We start from the raw sequence: 26,501 nt of genomic DNA on the forward strand, positions 1-26,501 counted from the left end.
CTCTCTCATCCTCCTTCCTTGGCTAAAATCCCAATAAAATTTTGCATAATTATCTCTAACTCTTCCGTATTAATAGTTAACAATTGGAGTCCCAGCCTTGACGCAACTATTGGAATGTCGTCTGCATGTATACATAGATATGAAGGAAGCAAATCTGCGCTGCGCATGCCTGCGCGCCCCACGGGACTTGATGATTGACGGAAGGCCCAGGCCAATAGGACGAGAGGGGGTGGTGCTGGAGGTCAAGGCGTGTCTAGACCTCCAGCCAATGGAAGTGAATGCAGGGGCGGTGCTGGAGGACAGCGCGGGGACAGTCCTCCAGCCAATGGGAGTGAATGCAGGGGCAGTGCTGGAGGAGAGCGCGGAGGACAGTCCTCCAGCCAATGGGAGTGAACGGAGGGACGGTGTACGGAGGTGCAAGGCTGCGCGGCTTGTCCCCTTCCGATGGGAGACAATGAAGAGGAACTAGCAATTTCAGGTGGAGGTGTAGCCCAGAGAGTGAGAGATATGAAAGTGGTCGGAAAACCAGGGGATAATGGGCGCCAGACCAGGACAGAAGAGAAGCTGAGTAAGTGATGATGGCAGTCTGTGCTGAAAGCAACTCGTGCAATGTGGTAATACTAGACCGAAAGAATTGCGAATGTTGGAAATCAGAAACATAAACTGAAATTGGCGGGAAAAGTCAGCAGGTCTCATTACATCTGTGGAGAGAAGTCAGTGTTAATGTATAAGGTCCAGTGACCTTTCTTCAGAAGGGGTTCCTGGACCCAAAACATTAATTCTGATTTCTCTCCACAGATGCTGCTAGACCTGCTGAGATTTCCAGCAATTTCTGGGTTTGTTGTCTGAGACGTGACAATACTTTTGAGAGTGCTAAAAGCCATCCATGCTGAATTAGAATTAGCTTTATTGTCACATATTCAAACGAGTACGGTGAAAAGTGTGCATGTTGCTGCTTATGGCGCTGCCTTAAAGTCCACATGTACAGCTTTATCAGTTACAGTTTGTGGAAAAATAGAGAAATAAAAATAATCCAGCATTGTAGATTTAGGAATAAATTAGAAAATGGAGAACAAAGTGCAGAGAAATTGTCTTTCGATCCGGTTCCTGTTGACACGTAGCCTCTCCAAGACCAGAGGTCCGCGCTGAGACCATGCCAGGCCAAGAGACCACCACGCACTACCTGTAGATCACCACACTTGGCCACCGGGAGATTGCCAAGCCAAGGGGACATCATGACAGGCCAAAAGACTGCCACATACTGCCTAAAGATGACCTTGGTGGGCCAAGGAGCTACCTTGGCTGGTCTGTTCTGAGGTTGAGCGTTCCAAGGCACCCACAGTTCGGAGGCTGGAAGGTCATGGGGGGGGGGTGCATCTCATCTGGGATCTTCCAACCTTCCATCCATTGACTCTGTATACAACTCCTGCCACATCAGGAAGATAGCCAACATAGGATCCCTCCCACCCCGGATATCTCCCTTCCCGTCTCTCCCGTCTGGTAAATGAAATAAAAGATTCAAGAACAGCTTTTTCCCTGTTGTTACCAAACCTTTGAACAGACCTCTCAGATTTTAATGAGGGTCTCTCTACACCTTCTGTGCAGCTGTGACACTGTATTCTATATTCTGCACTCTGTTCTACTACCCTGATGCACTTTGTATAGCATGCCAAACAATATTTTTCATTGTACCTCTGTACATGAGACAATAATAAATCAAATCAAAAAATTCCCCTGCAGTCCTCCCAGCCCATCATCCCTGAACCCTGCACAGTCTGCTTATGCTTTCTTCCCAAAAACAACAAACAACTACCTGGGCAGACCCATTGTTTCCATCTGTTCTTGCTTCAGGTAGTCTGTTTCTTCCTACATTGATTCATTTTCTTTTTCGGTCCCCTTGTCCAGTCCTCCCCAACTTCTGTGATTCTTCTGACACTTGATATCAGTTTCGGATTTTCTAATACACAGGCAGCATCTGCCTCCTTTTCACCACAACAGTGCAATCCCTTTATCTGTCCGTCCCATTGTCAGGAATGGCCTCGGGGCTCTCCCCTTCTTACCGGAAAGAAGGCCTGAACTGTGTCCACCCATCACCACTGGTGGCGCAGTGGTAGTATGGCGCACTGACCTCTACATCGCCGAGGCCAAACACCAACTCTCCGACACCACCTCCTACCGCCTCCTCGATCATGACCCCACACCCGAGCACCAAACCATCATCTCCAACACCATTCACGACCTCATCACCACAGGGGACCTCCCACCCACAGCCTCCAACCTCATTGTTCCCCAACCCCGCACGGCCCGTTTCTATCTCCTTCCCAAAATCCACAAACCTGCCTGCCCTGGTCGACCCATCGTCTCAGCCTGCTCCTGCCCCACCGAACTCATCTCCACCTATCTGGACTCCATTTTCTCCCCTTTGGTCCAGGAACTCCCCACCTACGTCCGTGACACCACCCACGCCCTCCACCTCCTCCAGGACTTCCAATTCCCTGGCCCCCAACACCTCATATTCACCATGGACGTCCAGTCCCTGTACACCTGCATTCCGCATGGAGATGGCCTCAAGGCCCTCCGCTTCTTCCTATCCCGCAGGCCCGACCAGTCCCCCTCCACCGACACTCTCGTCCGCCTAGCTGAACTCGTCCTCACACTCAACAACTTCTCTTTTGACTCCTCCCACTTCCTACAGACTAAGGGGGTGGCCATGGGCACCCGCATGGGCCCCAGCTATGCCTGCCTCTTTGTAGGTTACGTGGAACAGTCCCTCTTCCGCACCTACACAGGCCCCAAACCCCACCTCTTCCTCCGGCACATTGATGACTGTATCGGCGCCGCCTCTTGCTCCCCAGAGGAGCTCGAACAGTTCATCCACTTCACCAACACCTTCCACCCCAACCTTCAGTTCACCTGCGCCATCTCCAGCACATCCCTCACCTTCCTGGACCTCTCAGGCAACCAGCTTGTAACTGATGTCCATTTCAAGCCCACCGACTCCCACAGCTACCTAGAATACACCTCCTCCCACCCACCCTCCTGCAAAAATTCCATCCCCTATTCCCAATTCCTCCGCCTCCGCCGCATCTGCTCCCACGATAAGACATTCCACTCCCGCACATCCGAGATGTCCAAGTTCTTTAAGGACCGCAACTTTCCCCCCACAGTGATCGAGAACGCCCTTGACCGCGTCTCCCGTATTTCCCGCAACACATCCCTCACACCCCGCCTCCGCCACAACCGCCCCAAGAGGATCCCCCTCGTTCTCACACACCACCCTACCAACCTCCGGATACAACGCATTATCCTCCGACACTTCCGCCATGTACAATCCGACCCCACCACCCAAGACATTTTTCCATCCCCTCCCCTGTCAGCTTTCCGGAGAGACCACTCTCTCCGTGACTCCCTTGTTCGCTCCACACTGCCCTCCAACCCCACCACACCTGGCACCTTCCCCTGCAACCGCAGGAAATGCTACACCTGTCCCCACACCTCCTCCCTCACCCCCATCCCAGGCCCCAAGATGACATTCCACATTAAGCAGAGGTTCACCTGCACATCTGCCAATGTGGTATACTGCATCCACTGTACCCGGTGCGGCTTCCTCTACATTGGGGAAACCAAGCAGAGGCTTGGGGACCGCTTTGCAGAATGCCTCCGCTCAGTTCGCAACAAACAACTGCACCTCCCAGTCGCAAACCATTTCCACTCCCCCTCCCATTCTCTAGATGACATGTCCATCATGGGCTTCCTGCAGTGCCACAATGATGCCACCCGAAGGTTGCAGGAACAGCAACTCATATTCCGCCTGGGAACCCTGCAGCCATATGGTATCAATGTGGACTTCACCAGTTTCAAAATCTCCCCTTCCCCAACTGCATCCCTAAACCAGCCCAGTTCGTCCCCTCCCCCCACTGCACCACACAACCAGCCCAGCTCTTCCCCCCCACCCACTGCATCCCAAAACCAGTCCAACCTGTCTCTGCCTCCCTAACCGGTTCTTCCTCTCACCCATCCCTTCCTCCCACCCCAAGCCGCACCCCCATATACCTACTAACCTCATCCCACCTCCTTGACCTGTCCGTCTTCCCTGGACCGACCTATCCCCTCCCTACCTCCCCACCTACACTCTCTCCACCTATCTTCTTTACTCTCCATCTTCGGTCTGCCTCCCCCTCTCTCCCTATTTATTCCAGTTCCCTCTCCCCATCCCCCTCTCTGATGAAGGGTCTAGGCCCGAAACGTCAGCTTTTGTGCTCCTGAGATGCTGCTTGGCCTGCTGTGTTCATCCAGCCTCACATTTTATTATCTTGGAATTCTCCAGCATCTGCAGTTCCCATTATCTCTCACCACTGTTCACTGTTTGGCTGAGCTTGACCACATTTCGAACAACCTCTCCTTTGACACCCCTCACTTTCTTCAGATCAAAGGTATGGCCATGGGTACCCACTCAAACCTGTCTCTTTGCGGGATACGTGGACTGTTCCTTACTCAGTCCCCTCTCCACAACTCTTTTCTCCTGTACATAAACAACATAATTGGTGTTGCTTCCCCCTCTCATTCTGAACTGGAAAAATGTATCAATTTTGCTTCCAATTTCCACCCTGTTCTCACCTAAACCAGGTCAATCTGTGACTCCTCCCTTTCCTTCAACATCTGTTTCCATTTTTTGGGCATAGGGCTAGGTTAATTGGACATGACAATAAGGAATTGAAGTAATGTGAAAATCACTTGAAAACGGGCTTGGTGTTTAAAAGACAGCCTGTTTTGTCTGGGAAGTAACTGCATAACCTTGATGACCTGTGGGAAGCATATTTTCTGTAGTTGAGATGGAGCCACCTGCAGATTTTTTCAGCACACTGGAATGTCTAGTAAAGTAATGAAAGTCCTACATAATGATGGTACAGTATGTAACCAAAATAGTATTAATATCGGGGACTTTGTCACATCTGTTGGACTTATCTCATCAGACCACTGGATGGAGGTTCATGAGACCAGGGAGATGGAATCTGAGAGAGAACTCCAAATGCCACCCATCCATAGTCCCATGCATGAAGACAAGACAGTGAGATTCATTAATTTTGTATATGTATAAAGTATATGTTAAACTAATGGATTTGCTCAATACTTTGTATATATGTTAAGTAGATTAAACTAATAAATTAGCTATATATTGAAGAGCACATATCTTGTGATCATTTTGATCAGACCTTAACAAACCTGTTAGGTAACTTTAGAAAAACGACATACCTTTGATTTGATTTATTATTGTCGCATATACCTAGTTACAGTGAAAAGTTTTGTTTTGCACACAGTATCATAGCATGCAAAGTGCATAAGGATAATAGAACAGAGCGAGGAATACAACTTTATGGCTGCAGAGAAGGTGCACAGAGGGTTAAGTTTAGATGTTTGGGAGGTCCATGCAGAAGTCTAATAACAGCGGGGACGGAGCTGTTAAATCTTCTGCGTGTTTAAGCTTTTGTGTCTCCTGCCCAATGGAAGATGTTGGACGAGATTGTAACTGGGGTGCTGTGAGCAGAGCCTTGTTAATGAAGAAGACGGGTCCTGTGGCTGGGGTAAACAGGCTGTGCCCCAGAATGTACATGAAATGATGGGCTCAGTGTGTGAGCGAACTGGGGGTTTGCCGGGTGGGGCCAAATCCAAAGTTAGAGCAGAATCCCAGGGGGCTACTCCATGCCATTGTGTAGAAGAAGTAGGTTTCCCAAGCGAACCAAGAGAGTCACCCAGAAGGTGGTTTTTGCTGACCAGCCTCCTCATGTTGTCTTGGGGAGGTATGAGAACTAAGGAAGACAAATGGATAAATTGACCCCTGTGCTGGCTGCAGCAGAAAGCTGCACTGGCGGAGGCAGCTTGGGCTGTTCAAAAAAAGTGCAGATAAAGCGAAGGAGAAGGAGACTATTCTGGCCTGCAAATTGCCAGGCGTCCGGCTCAAAAAGCAGGGGAATGGGAATAATGTGGCAAGTGAATCTGATGACAGTGCTCTTTATTAACTTCAGCTCATTGAGGGAGAACTATCTACAATGAGCCCTTTATATTGTAAGTGGACTCTGGGTGTTATGTGAGTTAATTTAGTCATTCCACTTTTTAAAGAAGTCAAGTTAAATGGTATAACTTATTTCCTCTTTCCTTAAAGCACTATACTGTCTGTGTTTTATTTAGGTTTCACAAAAAGTCCTGGCTGAATAGTAAATTTCAATTATGATTGAATTGATCAATGATTGAATTATTGTGTTTGAAATTTCATTTTCTGGCAGGAGTGAACTTCCAAATGATATTGTGGTATCTTTAATTCTGGATAATAAGCGTTGCTCATCTTGAATCGTTCGTTGGTGTGAATTAGTGCTATAAAAATAGGGAAGCTTTGAGTTTTGGAAAGGTAAACTTCTTTGAACATAATTATCCAATGGCAAAAATCAAAAGCTGCAAGACAGAAATCTGAGAACGAACAGCAACCGGGACTGAGATAGTGGGAACTGCTGATGCTGGAGAACCTGAGATAACACTGTGTGAAGCTGAATGAACACAGCAGGCCAAGCAGCCTCAGAGGAGCAGGAAAGTTTGACATTTCAGGTCGAGACCCTTCTTCAGAAATGGGGGAGGGGAAGGGGATTCTGAAATAAATAGGGAGACAGAGAGAGGTGGATAGAAGATGGATAAACTGAAGGTGAATGTAGGTGGGGAGTTAGGGAGGGAATAGGTCAGTCCAGAGAGGACAGACCAGTCAAGGAGACTGGATGAGGTTAGTGGGTAGGAGATGGGTTTGGGGCTTTAGGTGGGAGGAATGGTTAGGGAGATGGGGTCTAGCTGGGCTGGTTTTGGGATGTGGTTGGGGGAGGGGAGATTTTGAAGCTTCTGAAGTCCACATTGATACCCTTGGGCTGCGAGAGTTCCCAAGCAAAATATGAGGTGCTGTTCCTGCAGCTTTCGGGTCGCGAAATTGTGGCACAGCAGGAGGCCCAGGATGGACATGTTGTCTGAGGAGTTGGAGGGGCGGGGGTGTTGAAATGGTTTGCGACTGGGAGGTGTAGTTGTTTGTTGAGAACTGGGCGTAGGTGAGCAACTGCGACTGTTATCTTGACAGTCAAGGTGTCTGACCGTTACAATGTAGCTGACAATGTTTCCCTACCTTTCCTTTTCCTGTGTATTGAAACACAAAGTGTGTGGTGTCACTCAGGACCTGGAAGGGGTGGACGAAAGAGTAGGAGCCTAGGCACAATAAGGGAAAGGATCAACAAGTCCCTTTCCCCCAGTAGAAGTTAAAGTGGCCCTCTGTGAAAAGTGGATTGCATTCACAGAAAGTTCCTATGACAGTGACAAGGAGACTATTCCTTTACATTTGACTAAAATCAGTGTTAAATTAAGTTCAAAACAAAATAATTAACTCATGAAAGTAGTCTGAAAACATCATAGATTCAAAACTTTCAAATTTTATTTCATTGAAAAGTTTAAACAAAGTTCTTTTGTAAACTGCCAGAGACAAAATGTTGTGGGGGGTGGGGGGGGGGGGGGGGGTGGTGGTGGTAAGAGAGGTTTTGTTTGTTCTTACAACAGTGATAAACTTTTATGGAACACGTCCAATTTGAACTCAGGATTTGGAATGGGAAATGTTTTTCCTGTAGACTTTCTTCTAAAAGCACCTTCAAAACAAGCAAGGATGAGAAAGGTTTTCTTCAAGGCTATGGAAATTTAAAATGCCAGTTTGAGTTTTTTAAAACTGAATACATGAAAGTATGATATGACGTCACCTGGTGACTTGAGCTCTACCCCTTCTAAAGCCAGCAGAGTTAACCCGTACTGTCAACAGTTTTAAATCTTGTCTCACAACTTTTGTGTGGTGAGATGTGTTTTTAACCCACTGGCCTTCTGCCAGAGTCACAGAGGAATTTGTTTGTTTTTGTTTTTAAACAGGTTTCAGGAACACAGCAAGGGAGCAGAAAGTCTTGTGGAGACCAAGCCTTTGAAAATAGGAGAACCCTGAACTGACTACAATCTCTTAATGTAAGACCATTGTTTAAAACCACCAAGCCTGGACATTACTGTTTTTGAAATTGGGATTGATAAAATTACTTGATACAAATTCAAACACACGATGAGAAATTCAGTTGCGTTTTAAAGGGCAAATAAATTTAAATCTTTAGGTCTTAATTTGACACCATAGCAAATGGAAACAGACTAGGTGGTTTTAATTTATACCGGAAGAAAATTAGACAGATTATTTGGGAAAAATTTAATTGACCACTAATGAAACGTGTCAGCTCAACAACACTGCTGAGCCTACAGACGAAAGAAACCTTTGTGTCTGTCTTTGCCAATTTTTGTCAGTATCCAATGAAATCAAAGTGTATTTAAAATTAGGTAATTAACAGTTTTCTCTTTGAGATATGTGTGCTCCTACCTATGAGGTTTTTTTTTATTCAAAAGGAATTAATTTGGCCACCACCCAGAACCCTGGGACAAGGCAAAGAGGATTCACAGACGCTGTCCACTGACTTTCAAAAGACTGACTGAAAGTAAAGAGTGCATGGCATGATCGTGCGATACTGATGTAAGTGTGCAGAAGTGATTTTTACGATGTTACAAACGTGAAAGAATACATGCCAAAATGCACTAAAGTACGAGACTCAGACATGTACAGCCACTTGACTAAATGGTTATTGTGGCCTGGGAGAGCATAAGAAGCTTTTTATGGATAGTGTGTCAGTGCCTAATCATTTAAAGCAACTGACTTTAAAACAACGAAAGTGGCATTAGTGAAAAGGAGGTAAAATTAAAATAAGGGGGCAACTAGCTATAATGTCAAAATGTTAGAGAGATGAGGGGACTTGGACTCTGAAGGAACTTATGGTGAGCAGCAAGGAAGAGCCCATCAGATGATATACAATTGCTCCATCTTCATCGGTTGTGTGATACATGTACCCCAGTGTTTATGGCAGTAGGTGAAATTGTAATGTGCTAAGACGCTTGGTGTAAGTGAAAGAAGGCTGAGCTAAGACTCGCGTGGAATCATTGGAAAAAAGTGTGAAGTGTTAGCAAAAGCTAACACAAAATGAAATGTTTGCTCCTTTATTGAAAGCAGGAATAGGTGTGTTAAATTCCATGGCTGTTGAGATCCGGCAAAATAAGATGGCTAAGGTTAGGCAACTAACTAGGGAAGCTAACTGCTGTATGGACCAAACTGTTAACACATAGACATTTGGAAAATTGGTTTCTGCAACACGGTCTGGAAGTTTGCTGGTAGCACAGTCTGGGAAATCGATCGTACCCAGAAGGATCTTAGTGCTGAACGCACACTGTGAGTTGTTCACTCCGTATGGCATGAACTAACCACTTCGTTGCTATCCAGACATTTGTTATCCTAGAAATGATTATTTAATCTCGCAAGTTAACTTAGCACTTCAACCTGATTTGTTACAGACTAATTGCAGTGCCACAATATGTAATGTGACCCTTTTGGTTTTAAATCAAATATGGTGCCAGTTTGTCATGCGACCCCATCTGCTGAGGGACATGCTGTGGATACCCATGTGCTAAGACTAACAGCAAGATAACAAGAAGAGCCATCAGGGAAATGATTTAGAACAATGGTCAGAATACCTAGTATGCATCCTTGCAAACCCCCATGTACATTGCAGCATAGCAGGGTATTTGTATGGGGAGAAAGTCAATGGTACAACCATTCACAAAATGGATGCCGTGAGAGTACTACTGGAGCTTTAGGTGACCACCCCTTAAGTATGTCCTACCAGTGATGCACAGTGAGGATTCCTAAATTGTCCACTGTGCAAATCAATTGGTTATGGCTGTAAGTTTTTTTCTTGCCGTAAGAAATCATGGTGGACCATTGCCGAATGAAATGCTGTGTAAAGATAGCCCTCAATTTCTTAAATGTTACATGCAGAGGAACTCTGCTCAATTGATTGGTAAAATGTACAGAGTTATCATCATTAATTATGTAGGGTTCATGTCTATGTCTAATTGCAGGATAGATAACATAAAGTTTGTTGCTACATGAGTTAATGGGTGGTTCCTCATTAAGATAGACAGTATGAGTGTTGGTCATGAGTTAATGGGTGGTTCCTCATTAAGATAGACAGTATGAGTGTTGGTCATGAGTTAATGGGTGGTTCCTCATTAAGATAGACAGTATGAGTGTTGGTCATGAGTTAATGGGTGGTTCCTCATTAAGATAGACAGTATGAGTGTTGGTCATGAGTTAATGGGTGGTTCCTCATTAAGATAGACAGTATGAGTGTTGGTCATGAGTTAATGGGTGGTTCCTCATTAAGATAGACAGTATGAGTGTTGGTCATGCACATAGTTCGGGTCAATTTTGTGAATGGTTGTATCATTGAGTGGCAGCTTTCTGCACGTGTTAGTACCCCTGCTCAGCTGCAATGTACATGGTACAAAAGTAGGGGTATGGAAGGGGCATACTAGACCAACTGCCAGCTGTCCAAAGTCCCCAGCATGAACACAGGGCAGTAAAACCTATTCGATAACAAGGTGCAGAGCTGGATGAACACAGCAGGCCAGGCAGCATCAGAGGGGCAGAAAAGCTGATGTTTTGGGTCTGGACCCTTCTTCAGAAATGGGGGAGGGGCAAGGGGATTCTGAAATAAATAGAGAGGCAGAGGAGGCGGATGGAAGACGGATAAAGGAGAAGATAGGTGGAGAGGAGACAGACAGGCCAAAGAGGTGGGGAGAGAGCAAGGTGAGTGCAGGTGGGGAGTTAGAGTGGGGATAGGTCAGTCCAGAGAGGATGGACAGGGCAAGGAGGCGAGATGAGGCTGGTAGGTAGGAGGTGGAGGTGGGGCTAGAGGTGGGAGGAGTGGATAGGTGGGAGGAAGGTTGGACATGTTAGGGAGGCAGGGACGAGCTGGGCTAGTTTTGGGATGCGGTCAGGGGGAGGAGAGATTTTGAAGATTGCAAAGTCCTTATTGATACCATTGGGCTGCAGGGTTCCCAAATGAAACATGAGGTGCTGTTGCTGCAAACTTTGGCTGGTATTGTTGTGGCACTGGAGGAGGAGCGGGAAGGACATGTTGTCTAAGGAATGGGAGGGGGAGTTAAAATGGTTTGTGACTGGGAGGTGCAGTCGTTTGTGTCGAACCAAGAGCAGGTGTTCCACAGAGCAGTCTCCAAGCCTCTGCTTGGCTTCCCCAATGTAGAGAGGAGGGTTCAAGGGGGTTTTCGACCACTGTGGCGGGGAAGTTGCGGTCCTTGAAAAACGTGGACAAATGAGTAAAACTTATTAGTTTGCGTATGTATAAAGTTGCTTAAACTAATAGATACACTAATTAAGTAGATTCATCTAATAAATTAGCTATTTATTGAAATCTATTTGTCTTGTAATCATTTTGATCATTTGCTCTCCAGCTGACATGTGAGAAACTTGGCCGTTGGTTTTCCTCGTCACCTTCTTTATTCTTGAATATTTTGCTCAGACCCTGCTTGTGGCACCAAGTGTATTGTTAGGCTGAAAGTGCTGATGGGTTCTTTAAAGTTTGGTCAAAATGAATACAAGGAGATGTGAGCTTTGATGTAATGCAAATTCATTAGCTTAACCTACTTAGATGCAAACTAATGTGTGAATCTGTTAGCCTAAATGAGTTTAGATAAAGTCAACAAGCAGGTCTCACTGCCTTCTGCCTGTTGGCAGTGACAGCTGGTACTTGGAGTTCTGTCTCAGTTTGTGTAGCACTGGTCCATAAGCCCCTGTCGACTGCTGAGAGTCCATTGTCCCAGTCTCACGATCTTCATCTGCTGGGCAAAGTTCAATGAGAAACAGAGTCCCTGATTAATAGTTCTGCTCTGGTTATGTCCTGTATTACCTTTTCAAAATAATTCCAGTGTGTTTCCTCAAAAATAGGTGAAAAACAAGTCCAGGTGGCTCCATGTAGATTACACAAACAAACAGCTCCCACCAACCCTCAAGGTCAGGCTGTTTTTGCAATAGTATCAGAGATAATGGGAACTGCAGATGCTGGAGATTCCAAGATAATAAAATGTGAGGCTGGATGAACACAGCAGGCCAAGCAGCATCTCAGGAGCACAAAAGCTGACGTTTCGGGCCTAGACCCTTCATCAGAGAGGGGGATGGGGGGAGGGAACTGGAATAAATAGGGAGAGAGGGGGAGGCGGACCGAAGATGGAGAGTAAAGAAGATAGGTGGAGAGGGTGTAGGTGGGGAGGTAGGGAGGGGATAGGTCAGTCCAGGGAAGACGGACAGGTCAAGGAGGTGGGATGAGGTTAGTAGGTAGCTGGGGGTGCGGCTTGGGGTGGGAGGAAGGGATGGGTGAGACTGCACCTCCCAGTCGCAAACCATTTCCACTCCCCCTCCCATTCTCTTGATGACATGTCCATCATGGGCCTCCTGCACTGCCACAATGATGCCACCCGAAGGTTGCAGGAACAGCAACTCATATTCCGCCTGGGAACCCTGCAGCCATATGGTATCAATGTGGACTTCACCAGTTTCAAAATCTCCCCTTCCCCTACTGCATCCCTAAACCAGCCCAGTTCATCCCCTCCCCCCACTGCACCACACAACCAGCCCAGCTCTTCCCCCCCACCCACTGCATCCCAAAACCAGTCCAACCTGTCTCTGCCTCCCTAACCGGTTCTTCCTCTCACCCATCCTTTCCTCCCACCCCAAGCCGCACCCCCAGCTACCTACTAACCTCATCCCACCTCCTTGACCTGTCTGTCTTCCCTGGACCGACCTATCCCCTCCCTACCTCCCCACCTACACTCTCTCCACCTATCTTCTTTACTCTCCATCTTCGGTCTGCCTCCCCCTCTCTCCCTATTTATTCCAGTTCCCTCTCCCCATCCCCCTCTCTGATGAAGGGTCTAGGCCCGAAACGTCAGCTTTTGTGCTCCTGAGATGCTGCTTGGCCTGCTGTGTTCATCCAGCCTCACATTTTATTATCTTGTTTTTGCAATAGGTTTTGTTTTTCACGTAATTTTCTGCTTTACTTCAATTGCTCATTGTCATGGCCAATTAACTCTTCACAATTAACCATTCATGGGCTGGCTTGACAATATTATTTTTGAGCCGAACATTATGTCTGGATACTCGAGGCAGCCACGCTGCAGAGAAGCAGTTTGTCTGCTCCAAGTGTGCGGAGGGATTCACTCGGTCAACCCACCTGGTCAGACAACAGTGAGGTCTCACTGAGAGACCTTGTTCATGTCCAAATTGCAGAAAGTGCTAATAACAGTCCAAAGACATGATGACCCATCAACATGTACATACTGATGGGAGACTGTTCATCTTCGGGACAGGGGTCAGGGAATCATCTCAAATTGCTGTACACCAGTGAACTCGCACTGGGGAGAGACCATTCATCAACTTTAGTATGGGAAGGGATTCACTCTGTTATCCAATGTGATCACATATCAGTGGGTTGATACTGATGAGAGACCTGTTAAAAGCCCGTAATGCAAGAAAAGCAAAAAAGATTCCAGGGAAGAAGCATCCATCAATGTGTTCATCCTGCCAAGAGATTGTTCATGTGCTCTCTCTGGGCAACTGGGTTCAAGAGATCATCTCAAATCACTGTACATAGGTTCCATGGCAGTGAATCCTTCTCTCACACAGCAGTAAATGGCCTCTCCTCTGTGTGTCTGTGCGCATGTCTGCTGGAAACGTGATCCAGTGAATCTCACCTTACAGTCAGGGCAGGTGAACGGTTTCTCTTCATGTATTACGTTGGTAAATTTCTACATTAGACAGTTTTCGGAATCTCTTCCCACAGTCCTTGCATTTCTCTTATTTTTCATTGAGGACCAGTGTCTTCAAGTCTCCAGGTTGAATAATTGGTTGATGGATCAGCCACACAGAATGGAATCTCTACTGTGATAGAATTTTTTATTTAAATTGGCATAACTGGCTAAAGTTCTTTTCAGAGTCAGTGCACTGAAACACTCACCTGACTGTATGCATGTCTTGGTACTTGTCCTGTCACATTGTTTGAAATCAATCCCCTTAGATAGAACAGGTGAACATATTTCTTTCCACGTTTAACAACTGATGATATTCAGCTCCAAATGAATCAAGTAGGCTCGGTCAAATCATAAGGTGATGTGTTTCAGTTTCTGATCTGTAAATCCTCCCATTCTAAACATCTGGAAAATGTGATGACAAATCTTTACTGTGTGCTCAGGATATAAATTCTGATTGGGCAATTCTATGGAATGTATTCCTCTATTCTTCCCCTTGAGTTAAATTCCATACCATGTACTCCCTATGCTGAAACGCAAATCCTTCACAGTATTTCCACCAATTCCTTCCTCAGTTTTCTTCCATCCTCTCCTCTTGTTCGGTTCAATTCACCAGCCACACTGTGACAAGCGAGAATAAAAATGATGAATCAGTCTTTTTTTTTCTCTTAGTCCCAGGGACACACAAACCAGTCCACCCTGATCCATCATCAAGATAAATTTCCATTGGTGTTTCTCATGATGATCCACAAGGCAGCCTCTAGTCTGCATAAATGGTCCAAAGCTGTAAATGTCAACCCACAGTCTTATTTGGGGTTTATGGCCTCCACCAATGTTAGCAAGTCTTTCCTGTCCACGTCCAGTGTTTCCTTCTACCTCAGAGATTATAGGCACATTGATTTTCACCAAAAGTGTAACTATTTATGGTGCCCCTTTTGTCATCCTTTGATGTGAACTGGTCAGCTTTGAAGTAAGTGCTTCTCCTCCACTCCACATCCCAGAGGCTCTAACTCAGGTGAGGTAGGCCAAGGAAATATAGAAGATTGGAGCAGGAGTAGGCCGTTCAATTCCTCTTGCCTCCTGTACCATTCAGTATGATCATGGCTGATCTTTGAGTTCAATATCCCAATCCTGCCCATCCACACTCTATATTCTTTCCTTACAGCACGTGAACAACAGTGATTCAAGAAGGAAACTCAGCACCACCTTCTCAAGGGCAATTAGGGATAGTCAACAAATGCTGGCCAGCCAGCAATGTCCATGTTCCATGAGTGAATAACAAAAATCCCCCTAGCCACAAGAGCTTTATCTAACTTCTTCCTGAAAACACATAATGTTTTAGCCTCAACTGCTTTCAATGATAGTAAATTCCATAGGTCAACACTCCCTGGGTAAAGAAATTTATCTTCATCTCAGTCCTGAAACATTTACCATTTATCCTTAAAAGATGGCCCCTGGTTGTGGACTCCCCAGCATCAGGAACATTCATCCTGCATCCATGCTGTCTCAGCTCTTAAGTGGATTACAAATTTCTGAGATTCCCCCCTCACCCACCTAATTTTTCTAAATTCCTGTGATACAATTCTAAAAGATGCAATCTCTCCTCGTATGTCAGTCTTTCCATTGCAAGCTGGGACTTCCCTGATAGCAAGAACATCCTTCCACAGATAAGGTGACCAAAACAGCACACAATATTCCAGATGTGATCTCACCAGTGCCCTGTCCACTTGATGATGAGGATAGGTGTAGTCACTCGCCTGAGAGGTTCTGTGTAGTACGATTTATCCTTTTATATATTACAAAATAGAAGGAAGGGCAACACCGCATAATCGGAGAAATCAGAGTGGTATTTAAGAGTGAATTTTGACCACTGCAAAGAAGAAGAAATTGTTCACTTATCGCATTAGTTTATCCCCCCTGTACGGGTTTCACTCCAATTTATCAGTGTGCTAGCTGACTAATTATATTAGGGAACATTGCGGCTCCCTTCATGTTCACCCCATAAATTTAGACCAAAGCAGACGTAATAATTTGATGGACAAATGGCAGGTCATCTACCCAGATATCCATGCGGCAGTGAATGACCACTACCCTCAGAAAAGGCGGTCCATGCGCAGGCGCAGCGGCGACCACGGGAGAGAGGATGCGCGGAGTTGGTGACGGTGGTGGAAGGAGGGTTGGCTCTCGGACCCACAAACGGTGATTATAAGGCGGAGCGACTGAGCCGGACGGAGTTCGGGAACGCTTCGTACATGTTTGTGTTAACGTAAAGTTCATGAACAGAACTTAAGTGTTTTATTTGCACGAAACCATCGAGAGCTGGTACCTGGAGGTTTCCACCCGATTTAGGCCCCCAGGGTAATAGCCGCCATCTCTGTTGGAGACGCGGGGCAGCAACGTGAACGCTCTGCCGCCATTTTTGTTGGGGGCAAGGAGGAGAAAGAAGCATGCGCGGCCGCCCTCTTTGACGGGCCCCAAACATCGAGTCTGTGCCAATCCAGAATAACCACTCACGTCCCCAATCCCCAGCACTTGGCCGCACTGCCTTGGCGTTGCAAGTGCGCATCTAAATACTTGTTCAACGTCATCGGGGTTGTGTGTCTCCCACCCTTAAAGGCAATGATTTCCAGATTCCCGCTACCCTCCAAGAGAAAATGTTTTCCCATACATTCCATTCTAAACCTCCTGCCCCTCACCTTAAATCTGTGACCCCCTAACCATTGATCCCTTCATCAAGGGGGCAACGTTTCCTCCTGCCTGTCCTACTGACGCCTCCTCATCATTTTGTCCATCTTCATCATATCTCCTCTCAGTCTCCTCTGCTCTAGGGAAAACAACCCCAGTTTGTCCAGTCTCTTCTCCATTACTGAAATTCTCCAACCCTGGGGCAAAGTCCTGGTAAATCTGCAGTGTTTGGTGTGAAGGCAATGCGAGGTGAGGGTCAGATTAAGCAACAGCAATGTATGTTTATTCAGCGCCCTTGACAGTATCTCATCTCATTTTGAATGGGTCATCCCTTCACTCTGAATCTGTGCTCTTGCGTCCTGGTCTCTCCTACAAGTGGAAACATCATCTCCAGGTCCACTGTATCCAGGCCTGTCATTATTCTTTAAGTTTCAATGAGATTGAGGAATATAACTCGCTGCTTGTGAACGCAAATGCGGCAGAGTTGACAGAAAGGCAAACTTGTGACCAGCATTAAAATGGTTGAATCTATCTTCAACAACAGATAAATGAGGGTTTCAGCAGCAGATTACACTGCAATGAGACAAGGCCAGATTATATTATGGAAGCAGAGACAGGCAGTCTTTGTGGGGCACAGACATGAGGTCAGAAGCTCACTTGAGGATCAAGTGCAAGACCAATAGTGTAAAAATGTCAGTTTATTTTCAACCTCTTGCCAGGGAGAGGCACAGAGTTGATAGTTAGGAAATGGAGTTGGAGCAGGAACTGATACTTGCTTCTTTTTGCTATTTAAGGTGTTAATTAGTCAACAGGAAGAGAATCAGAAACCATTGGGCAAGAGACTGGTACCAGGTTAATTGAAAGAGAGAAAGAAGGTAACCCTGGCATATTTGGAGAAATCATCTTCATTGTTGCTCATTTAATCTCTCTGATGGACAGTTTGACACATAAGGCTTTGGTCATGTGATATATATTCTCAGATGAATAATCTGACATACTGCAACTCGTTAGTTGTATGAATTTGTTAAAAGGGAGAGGATTACAACGTACATTTACAAAAAAAAACCTGGACTTCAGGAGTTAAATAATGAGAAATTATACAAATAGGCCTGTTTTCACTTAAATTTAGAAGATCTTATTGAAATCTTCAAAATATAACAGGAAAAGACAGGGTACATAAGTGTAAGCAATTTCCACTGATTAGAGATTCTAAAACTAGGGGCATCGTTTGGGGTAATAGGGCCAGACTGTTTAGGTTAGATGTTAGGAAGCCACAAAGGGGTCATGGTATGAGAATTCGGGGTAGATAATTTTGGACAGAGATGAAACATTTCTTCATCTAAAGAGTGGTGAGCCTGTGGAATTCATTACCACAGGAATTAGTTGATGCCAAAAAATGAATGTATTCAAGAGGCAACTAGATATAGCACTTGGGGAAAATGGGTTCGAAGGTTAGGGGGAGAAAGTAGGATTAGGCTATTGAGTTGGAAGATCGGCCATGATTGTCAAGAATGGCAGGGCAGGCTTAAAGGGCCGAATGGCCTTCTCCTGCTCCTATCTTCTATGTTAAAGGGTGGTTGTGGTTTGGAACTCTCTTCCAAAAATGGCATCAATGCTAGATCAGTTGTTAGTTTTAAATCTGAAATAGATTAGTCTTTTATTAAGGGATATGACCAAAGGCCCAAGAAGTTGGACCATAGATCAGTCATGATCTCCCTGAATGGCAGTACAGGCTCAAGAAACTAAATGACCTACTCCTGATCTTATAATTATTGGACACTTTTTTTGAACTTCACCCCAAGGAGGAGGGACAGTTGTGAGATGTTAATTTAAGGTTTTGAGGGAGCAGAAGAGGATAAAATGTTCAATGGAAATTGGAATTGACTGTCCTAATTGCTTCTGTAATCTTATACAGGGGTTTAGAATAGGAGGATTTATAGACAGGAAACTCAAACATCGTACCAAGGCCTGACAGAGTCACTCAATTCACCAGCGACCGGAATATCATTGCCTTTGAATGCAGAAAGTGGAATTTTTCCGTTCTGTCTGAAGGAAAAGGGGTCAAATGTCAGTGTGACTGGAAAGCACCAAGACACGTGCATACACCCAAGTGAGTGTCCCAGTGAACGGACTGTGGAAAGAGCTTTAACCAGTCACGCAGGTTGAGAGAGTGTGTTCCATTGCTGACTGTGGACCTTTTAACCAGTTACACAGCAGGCGTAAACCATAGAGTTGCCTATGTAACAGTCTTCAATCTAATCTGTAGATTCACAAGGACCTCCACGATATGGAGAAACCCTGGAAATGTGGGGACTGTGGGAAGGGTTTCGGAACCCCATCTGAGCTGGAAACCCATCGGCGCGTTCACACAGGGGAGAGACCTTTCACTTGCCCAGAGTGTCGTAAAGGATTTACCCGCTCATCCAACTTGCTGCAACATCAGCGGGTTCACACCGATGAGAATCCCTTCATCTGCACTCACTGTGGAAAGAGTTTCAGGCATTCAGGCAGCCTCATCGCACACCAGCGCGTTCACACCAATGAGAAGCCCTTCATCTGCGCTCACTGTGGCAAGAGTTTCAGACATTCAGGCAGCCTCACTGCACACCAGCGAGTTCACACTGGGGAGAGGCCATTCAGTTGCCCCGAGTGTGGGAAGGGATTCACTCAGTTGTCAGCTCTCATTTCACACCAGCGAGTTCACACTGGGGAGAGGCCATTCACCTGCTCTGAATGTGGGAAAGCATTCACTCAATTATCCACACTCATTTCACACCAACGGCTTCACACTGGGGAGAGGCCATTCATGTGCCCTGAGTGTGGGAAGGGGTTCTCGCGGTCTTCCCACCTGCTGTCGCACCAGCGAGTTCACACTGATGAGAAGCCCTTCATCTGCACGCTCTGTGGAAAGAGTTTCAGGTATACTTGCAGCCTCACTGAACACCAGCGAGTTCACACTGGGGAGAGGCCGTTTACCTGCCCTGTGTGTGGGAAGGGATTCACTCAGTTATCCACGCTCGTTTCACACCAGCGCGTTCACACTGGGGAGAGGCCATTCACCTGCTCTGTGTGTGGGAAGGGATTCACTCAATCTGCGAACCTGGTGGTCCACCAGAGAGTTCACAACTGAGCCCAGGGATTGGTGTCTGCTGTAACTGTTACTGTTAATCATACCCATGACTGAACAATATCGATTCTGAAAGTGAGGGGTCCATTTCTGCTGATTTTAATGGTCCCTGTGTAATATTCTGGATCTGTAGCTGATTGTCTTCCTGGGGCTGAAATGTCCCTTTGAGAACTTTTGTCTGTGATCTTTCCCCATAGTTCAGGATCTCTCATCAGAATGTAGTTTAGAATAATGCCAGGAACTATTACTACAGTCCTAAATTGATCTTTCTTATGAATGCCACGATTCAGCATCTGAAAAGTTTCACTCATCAACATCTCCATGAGAAATTGCTGATGAATCCTTACTGACAATTCTTGTTGGTTTGGACATTCCACACAGCAGTACCTCCATTATCCATCGGAAGGGAAAGGTATTGGGAATTCAGGAGGAATTGAGAGTCTCCAGTGTTACTGTCCCAAGTGTTGAAGAAATATCCCTTGGCACAGGAATGGAGATGACTTCAATCCCAGCAATGGACTGTTAAAAATCAGTATCTATGAAACTTACAGGATCATTAGAAATGTACTGAATCTTATTTGGATAGACCTCTTTCTCTCAGTCTTTTACATCGATGAGGAAAGATTTTGCAGCATCTTTCTAGCTGACAGCCACAGGGCAGGCATGTTATCTTTGCCCAGGATATGTATCGAGAAAGATACAAGACGTTTCCAACCCAGATAAAGATTGGCTTTAATGTCCTACACACAAACCCGCTGCATAAAGGTTACAATAACTGTTGAGGGGAACATAATCACTTTGAACAGAGAAGACATTTGGAATTTATCCTCATTGGCTTCAATGGCTGCCATCCATTAACCATTTGGAGGAGATGCTGTCGTCGGCTCCAGAGACTAGTTCTCACTCTGCAATCCTCCCTTCCGCGATCATTCTCACTGTCACGGGCTGTATATATTTCCTGTCTGTTTAGTTCATGCTTCATATTTCAGTTGTTGCATCTGAACTAAATGTTTCAAGATCAGGTATGAACTCAACTGCTCCACCCCATTTCTGGACTATTTGCAACTCAAGTATCAAAGATCTCACTGCCCACAGTGTGCAGTGCTAGTGGCCTTTTTATCAAAGTGACACTGGAGAGAAATATGTGGGTTTTCAGAAGATGAAAGGATTGACAGGCTAGATCTCGAATTGCTGACTGAGAGAGTGATGTCACAGAGGTCTTTAAACTTATGGTAGAATGAACAAAGAGAGAATCTGTTCTGTTGTGGGCGAGAACATAACTAGAGACCATCAAAATTAGATAGCCAAGAAGAAGTACAGTAGAGAATGAAGAAGAAACTTTCTTCGCTGAAATAAGTGTAGGAGTGTAAAACTCACCACCACAGGGAGTGGTTGAAGTGAATAGTCCTGACCCTTTGTGGGAGACTAGACAAATAAAGAAAGGAGAGGGGATTATGATGTTGAGAGAGTAGATTTTGATTTAGGATGATGGGAGGACGCTGAAGTGGAGCATAAATGCGTCACAGGCTGTTTGGGTTTCACACCATGGTGGACTGTATACCCTGTGTAAGGTTTCAACTGATTAATATTAATATACAAATATGTGTATCCTATATAAATATGAGTGAGGTGTCAATGACTGAAGAGTGGCTAATGTGCTTTTACTTACGAAGGGATGTAAGGAGAAACATGTGAACTATTGACCTATGAGTCTGACTTTGGCGGTGGATAAGTTGTTGGAAGGGATTCTGAAAGATAGGATTTATGCGCATTTGGAGAAGCAAGGAATGATTAGGAACAGTCAGCATAGTTTTGTACAGGGGAATCGTGTCTCACAAAGATAATTCAGTTTTTTTGAGGACGTAAACAAGAAGATTGAGGGCAGAATGGTAGACATTGTTTACTTGGACTTCAGTAAAGCCTTTGACAAGTTTCCACAGAGCAGACTAATTAGTAACATTAACTGTAACATTAGTAACATGGGATTCAGGGTGAGCTCCCAATTAGATACAAAATTAGCTTGATGACAGGAGACAGAGATTGATGTTGGAGGGTTGTTTTTCAGACTCGAGGCCTGTGACCAGTGGTGTTTCACAGGGATTGGTGCTGTGTCCAATTTTGTTTGTCATTTATAGAAATGATTTAGAGGAGAATATAGAAAAACTTGGTTAGTAGGTTTGCAAATCACCGCAAGATTGGTGTGACAGTGGACAGTGAAGAAGGTTCTGTAAAATTACAGGAGATCTTGTCAGTGAGCTGAAGAGTGGCAAATGGGGTTTAATTTGGTTAAATGTGAGGTATTACATTTTGCTAAAACAAACAAAGAATTGTGAGAAACAGTCCCTGCTCACAAATTCAGCCTGAGACAAAGCCTTGGAAACAAGACAATTTTATTCTGTACGATCCTGCAAGAAAGAGTGTCTGCTAGACAGGCACACCCTACAAAGCATGTTCAACATTCTTATACAATTTACGAGTTGCAGAATCACACCTCCCTGCTCCCATTGGTCTTATCCTATCATTCCCCATCCCATCGGACAGCCCTTGTTTATTGTTCCCTTTTCTGTCGGCCGAAGGCCCCGTTCCCTTGTTTACTGCAATCCTTATTTGGCTATCCTAAAGAGCACTAGACATGCTGTACGTGCGAATCTTCAGGTTTGCAGAAATAAGCCTCTGCTACAATACCCTTATCTCTACCATGTCCTTGTCTGCAGAAAGAATGTTTCTGGTCGTGCTAACTGCCATCTTTGCAGAACCTAATCTCTGGTTAATGATATACTTCTGCTCCAAAATCTTGTGAATTTCTGCTTTTGCAAGACCCCACCATTCATCCTTACCTGCAGAAACAACATGTTTCATTTCTCACAATTCCCACTTTTTCTTTTTCTCAAACTGTTGTTTCTGCACTAGTTAAGCCCCTTTTTTAAAAATTCATTTTCCCATTTTCTGCCCTCTTACACTTGCTGGCGTTGAGGTTCACAATCTTGTACACGGTTAGCCCTTAAATCATTCTTTGTGATGCTCGTTTTTCGAACTCCAGAAGCATTCTTTGATTTTCTCTTTGTTGCATACCATCTGCTGATTGTAAAAGCATCTGGTGATGTACTAGGGTTCGTTCCCCTAAAGATGTCATTAATCGGTTCAGTATCCATTTGAGGACATTAAACCCCACCACCAGACCCACTAGTATCAATAATCCATAGATGGCCAAATTAATCAACCACCTTCCCCAACCAGGTAATGCCCAACTCCCCCATTCCCAGAATGTTATGGGAAACGTCAGGTATGTATGTACAACACTCTTAGCCAATTAGTGCACAGGTACCACCTTTCTCTGCCAGAATACAATCGAGAGCCATCCTATTCTGAAGAGTCGTTAGCCTGGTGGCAATCATTTCGGTCGTTATGGCTGCCACTTGGGATTGAGTCTCAGCCAACGCATCAGCAGTATTGTTGGCCAACTCCTCCAGGGAAGGCGCCAACTTTTGTATTTCTCTTCCTGCTCGGGCGGTCTCATACATAGGTATCAAAGTCCAAAGGAAGCGATCCCCTTCGGTTACTTCTCGGGGTGTCCGCATCCCTCCCTGCCCATTCTGAGTTATTTCTGGGGTTTTATCTAACAGCCTCAGATGGGGGATTACATAGGCGAGGTAGCAACAGCCACTCCAGCCTTTCTGACTTTGAGACAGTGTTAGATCAAAATCATAACATTGATGCATTTCTTCGCTTCCTGTGCATTCGGTCACCTGAATGTACCTTTCCCCGGGGATAAAGGGATAGGCCTCTAGGCCACATATCCAATATGTCCCGTTCAATATGTGGGGTACATTTGTGCCAGTAGCTTGGCTGGTGGCGACACAAGATGAGTTTCCTAACTGGAAGGGTGCGCTGTTGTTCTGATTGCAGAAACAAGTGGTATTGACTGCTCCTTTCGGTGGGGAAACCCTAAGGCCGTCGATAGCACCCGGGGTTTTCGGAGCTGGTCGTGGGAACCATCCTGCGAATTTATAATCACCCTTTTCAGATCTCCATTTTGTATCATTTGAGCCCAAGTCAAATTGTTGTGCCTCGTACACCTCTCTATTGGTAAGTGGTATTACCGTGAGAGGGATTCCAGATTCTTCATGGTGTGGGATCGCAGCGCATACCCAACAGTCGGTACGCCCTGTTACTCTAGCATAATTGTGACATAACGCGGTAAAATGATTCTTCCCAACCTCCTTGGCAACTAGCGCCAATATTATCGTAACATAAAGCTGCCTGCTCATTTCAGCTTCTCAACCCCCCCCCCGCCACCCAACCTGTCTATTCCCTAACCCTTTAAGTACCCGGGAGGTGTGGGTTCGCGCAACGCGTACAATACAAAAAAATTTTTAACCAATACTTAAAGTTTCTCATATCAATTCAGTTCGTTCTTTCTGCTCAGCTTGACTTTCAGAGGGTTGTCTGTAGGATGAACTTGCCACTCTGCCGGAGTGGAAGGAGTGTTCACCGGACCCTTAACACGAGTGTGATGACTCCACCCTTTTCCAGCAGTTCGGACAGCTGTTTCAGTAGTCAGGAGGGTCAGGAACAGTCCCTCCCAGCTTGGGCGTAGTTTGGTATGTTTCCAGGTTTTGATCAGGACCCAATCACCCGGTCGTATCCGATGTACTGCGAACTCAAGTGGAGGTGTCTGGGTCAACAGACCCTTCTGCCTAAGGACAGGCGAAGAACCGAGCGCCACAATATAGTTCTTTAAAAACTTATCATTGAACTCTACAGTTGGTAATTCCCCTTTTCCACCCAAGAAAGGTAATCCAAACATCATTTCACAAAGAGAGAGGATATAGGGTATTGTCTAACCCGAACCGTCTCATCTTTTCGAGTCTCATCTTTTCGGGGTAGTAGTTAGGTGCCCTGCGTTATCAGCTCTCGCCCACACATTGGGACTGATTTGTTGTTCTTCCCTCGGCGTTAAAATAGCCATTGTTACAGCTACCGCACTATTCTCTACCCCAATTTTTAAGTCCAGCAATATAATCAAATCCCTACCCAGTAAATTACTCCCAATGTCGGGAATGTATAGTAATTGTCCTGTCACTTCCTTATCATTGTTTCTAATTAGGGTTGGCTCAAAAATAGGCACTGGGAATCCTTCGCCTTTTACTCCGGAAACGCTGAGATACTCGTCAGTCAATTTAACACTGGTAGGTATAAAACTTAGGGATGACCATGCCGCTCTGGTGTCCACCAAAAATACTGCCTCCTCCCCTTCAGGCCCCACCTTTAAGTGTATCAAGGGTTCCCGGTGGGCCTTAGGAGGAAGGAACCCCTGACTCCCCTAATCCTCATCGAGGGCCATTAGGGAGACCGTTTCCCTTTGTCGTGTTAACTCTGGGCATTCCCGCTTAAAATGTCCCACTCTTCCACAATGGTAACATCCTGCCTGTCGTCTCCCTCGTCTAGTATCTGCCTCTTCTTTTTTGTGTCTCTCTCCGCCTTCGTATTCCCTGTTCAACTCTTTCTTTCTTTGTCACTTCGTTAATGGCAGCGACCATCATTTTTGCTTTTTGTTTCTGCTTCTCGTCCTCCGTTTTTACATACACCTTCTGCGCCTCTCGTAGTAATTCCTCCATCTGTCTCTCACTCCATCCCTCTATTTTCTGTAATTTCTTTTGTATGTCCGGCCATGATTTAGTTACAAACTGGACTTTTAAAAGTCCCTGAGCTACCGGACCATCGGGATCCATCCCCGAATACTTCCTTGTGGCCTCCTTGAGCCTTTGAAGAAATGTAGAAGGAGCTTCATCCTTCTCTTGTCGTACTTCAAAGGCTTTAGCAAAATTCTGCGATCTGGGTGCTGCCTCTTTAATTCCCAATATTACCATTTCCCTCAGATTCCGCATTGATTCTCTATCGTTTGTTCTATTATTATCCCAGTGAGGATCGGCATTCGGGAATTTCTGATCTGCCGGGACTACGTTTAGTCCCGCTGGGTGCCTTTTTTCCCACTCCTGTAAGGCCGCCCTCCTAATCATACCTCGTTCTTCCCCCGAAAATAGAGTTCCTAGAATTGCCATCAGTTCTCCCCAGGTATATAAATTGGGTCCTAGAAATTGATCTAACTGTTCCGACAGTCCGACTGGATCCTCTATTAAACTTTTAATTTCTTTCTTAAAGATCCTAGCTTCACTACTGGTTAAGGGAGCGTTCACACACCCAATTTCACCATCCCCAATCGGGACCTCCCTTAAAGGGTATAATTTTTCCTTTTCCTTTGTTCCTGCCCCTCCTTTACGTGTGGTAGATCGTGTAATTCTGGGCCCTCTAGGTTCCGCGTCTTTTACCTCAGAGTACGTCTCTTTTTCAGGTGTTTGGGGTTAGTTCTGGGACCGTGGGCTGGTTGTGGAGGCTACTCACGGCCGTCAGTGGGGAGGAGGGGGATATGGAGGCGGCAAACATGTTAGGGGATCCCATTGTGGTTTTTCTTGTTGGTCCTTTCCCTGTCCTCCCCCGATCTTTCTGCACTCATAGGATATAGTCCTACCTTCGCACCTCCTATCCAACAAGCCGCATAATCTCTTTCAGACTGAATGGTTCTTTCCAATTGATGTATATATAGGTATTGGCACAGCCAATCTTCGTCGGATCCATATTTGGGCCAAAAAAATATCAGGTACCTTAATGCTTTCTCTAGACCAAACAAAACGACAATAATTTATCATTGTAGTCTCATCTTTCTCCCGCGTCCGGGAGCCATATTCTCAACTGCCCAACATTCTCCCCAAAGGGCTGTCGGGCGGAATATATTCCACTTTGACGTTATTTGCAGATCGATCGCTACTCAGGCAACTCCCCTTGCCTCCCATTGTTGCTAATTTAATTAATCTTGTCGAGATCCGGTGGTGCCTTCTTCCACACCCGCTTCAGGGTCCTAACCCTCGCGTGGGGGATT

General features: G+C 45.6%; 1 protein-coding gene and 1 pseudogene across 5 annotated transcripts; one reads left to right on the forward strand and one right to left on the reverse strand.

The window, feature by feature from the left end:
- The window catches only part of LOC125449081 (zinc finger protein 721-like), a 51,547-nt pseudogene that overhangs the window by 12,683 nt on the left and 12,363 nt on the right, over positions 1 to 26,501 (reverse strand).
- Positions 373 to 25,095, forward strand: LOC125449080 (zinc finger protein 436-like). Of its 5 annotated transcripts, XM_059641775.1 has the most exons (5): positions 373 to 568; positions 4,974 to 5,068; positions 7,936 to 8,025; positions 8,449 to 8,572; positions 18,704 to 25,095. In XM_059641775.1, the coding sequence occupies exon 5, from the start codon at positions 18,725 to 18,727 to the stop codon at positions 19,565 to 19,567; it is 843 nt and encodes a 280-aa protein (XP_059497758.1). In that variant the 5' UTR covers positions 373 to 568; positions 4,974 to 5,068; positions 7,936 to 8,025; positions 8,449 to 8,572; positions 18,704 to 18,724; the 3' UTR covers positions 19,568 to 25,095. The 5 variants fall into 5 exon arrangements, with proteins under 5 accessions (XP_059497758.1, XP_059497759.1, XP_059497762.1 ...); XM_059641776.1 differs by lacking the exon at positions 4,974 to 5,068; XM_059641779.1 differs by lacking the exons at positions 373 to 568; positions 4,974 to 5,068; positions 7,936 to 8,025; positions 8,449 to 8,572 and adding an exon at positions 15,885 to 15,951.

Source organism: Stegostoma tigrinum, chromosome 43 (assembly GCF_030684315.1).
Source record: "Stegostoma tigrinum isolate sSteTig4 chromosome 43, sSteTig4.hap1, whole genome shotgun sequence".
Lineage (NCBI taxonomy): Eukaryota > Metazoa > Chordata > Chondrichthyes > Orectolobiformes > Stegostomatidae > Stegostoma > Stegostoma tigrinum.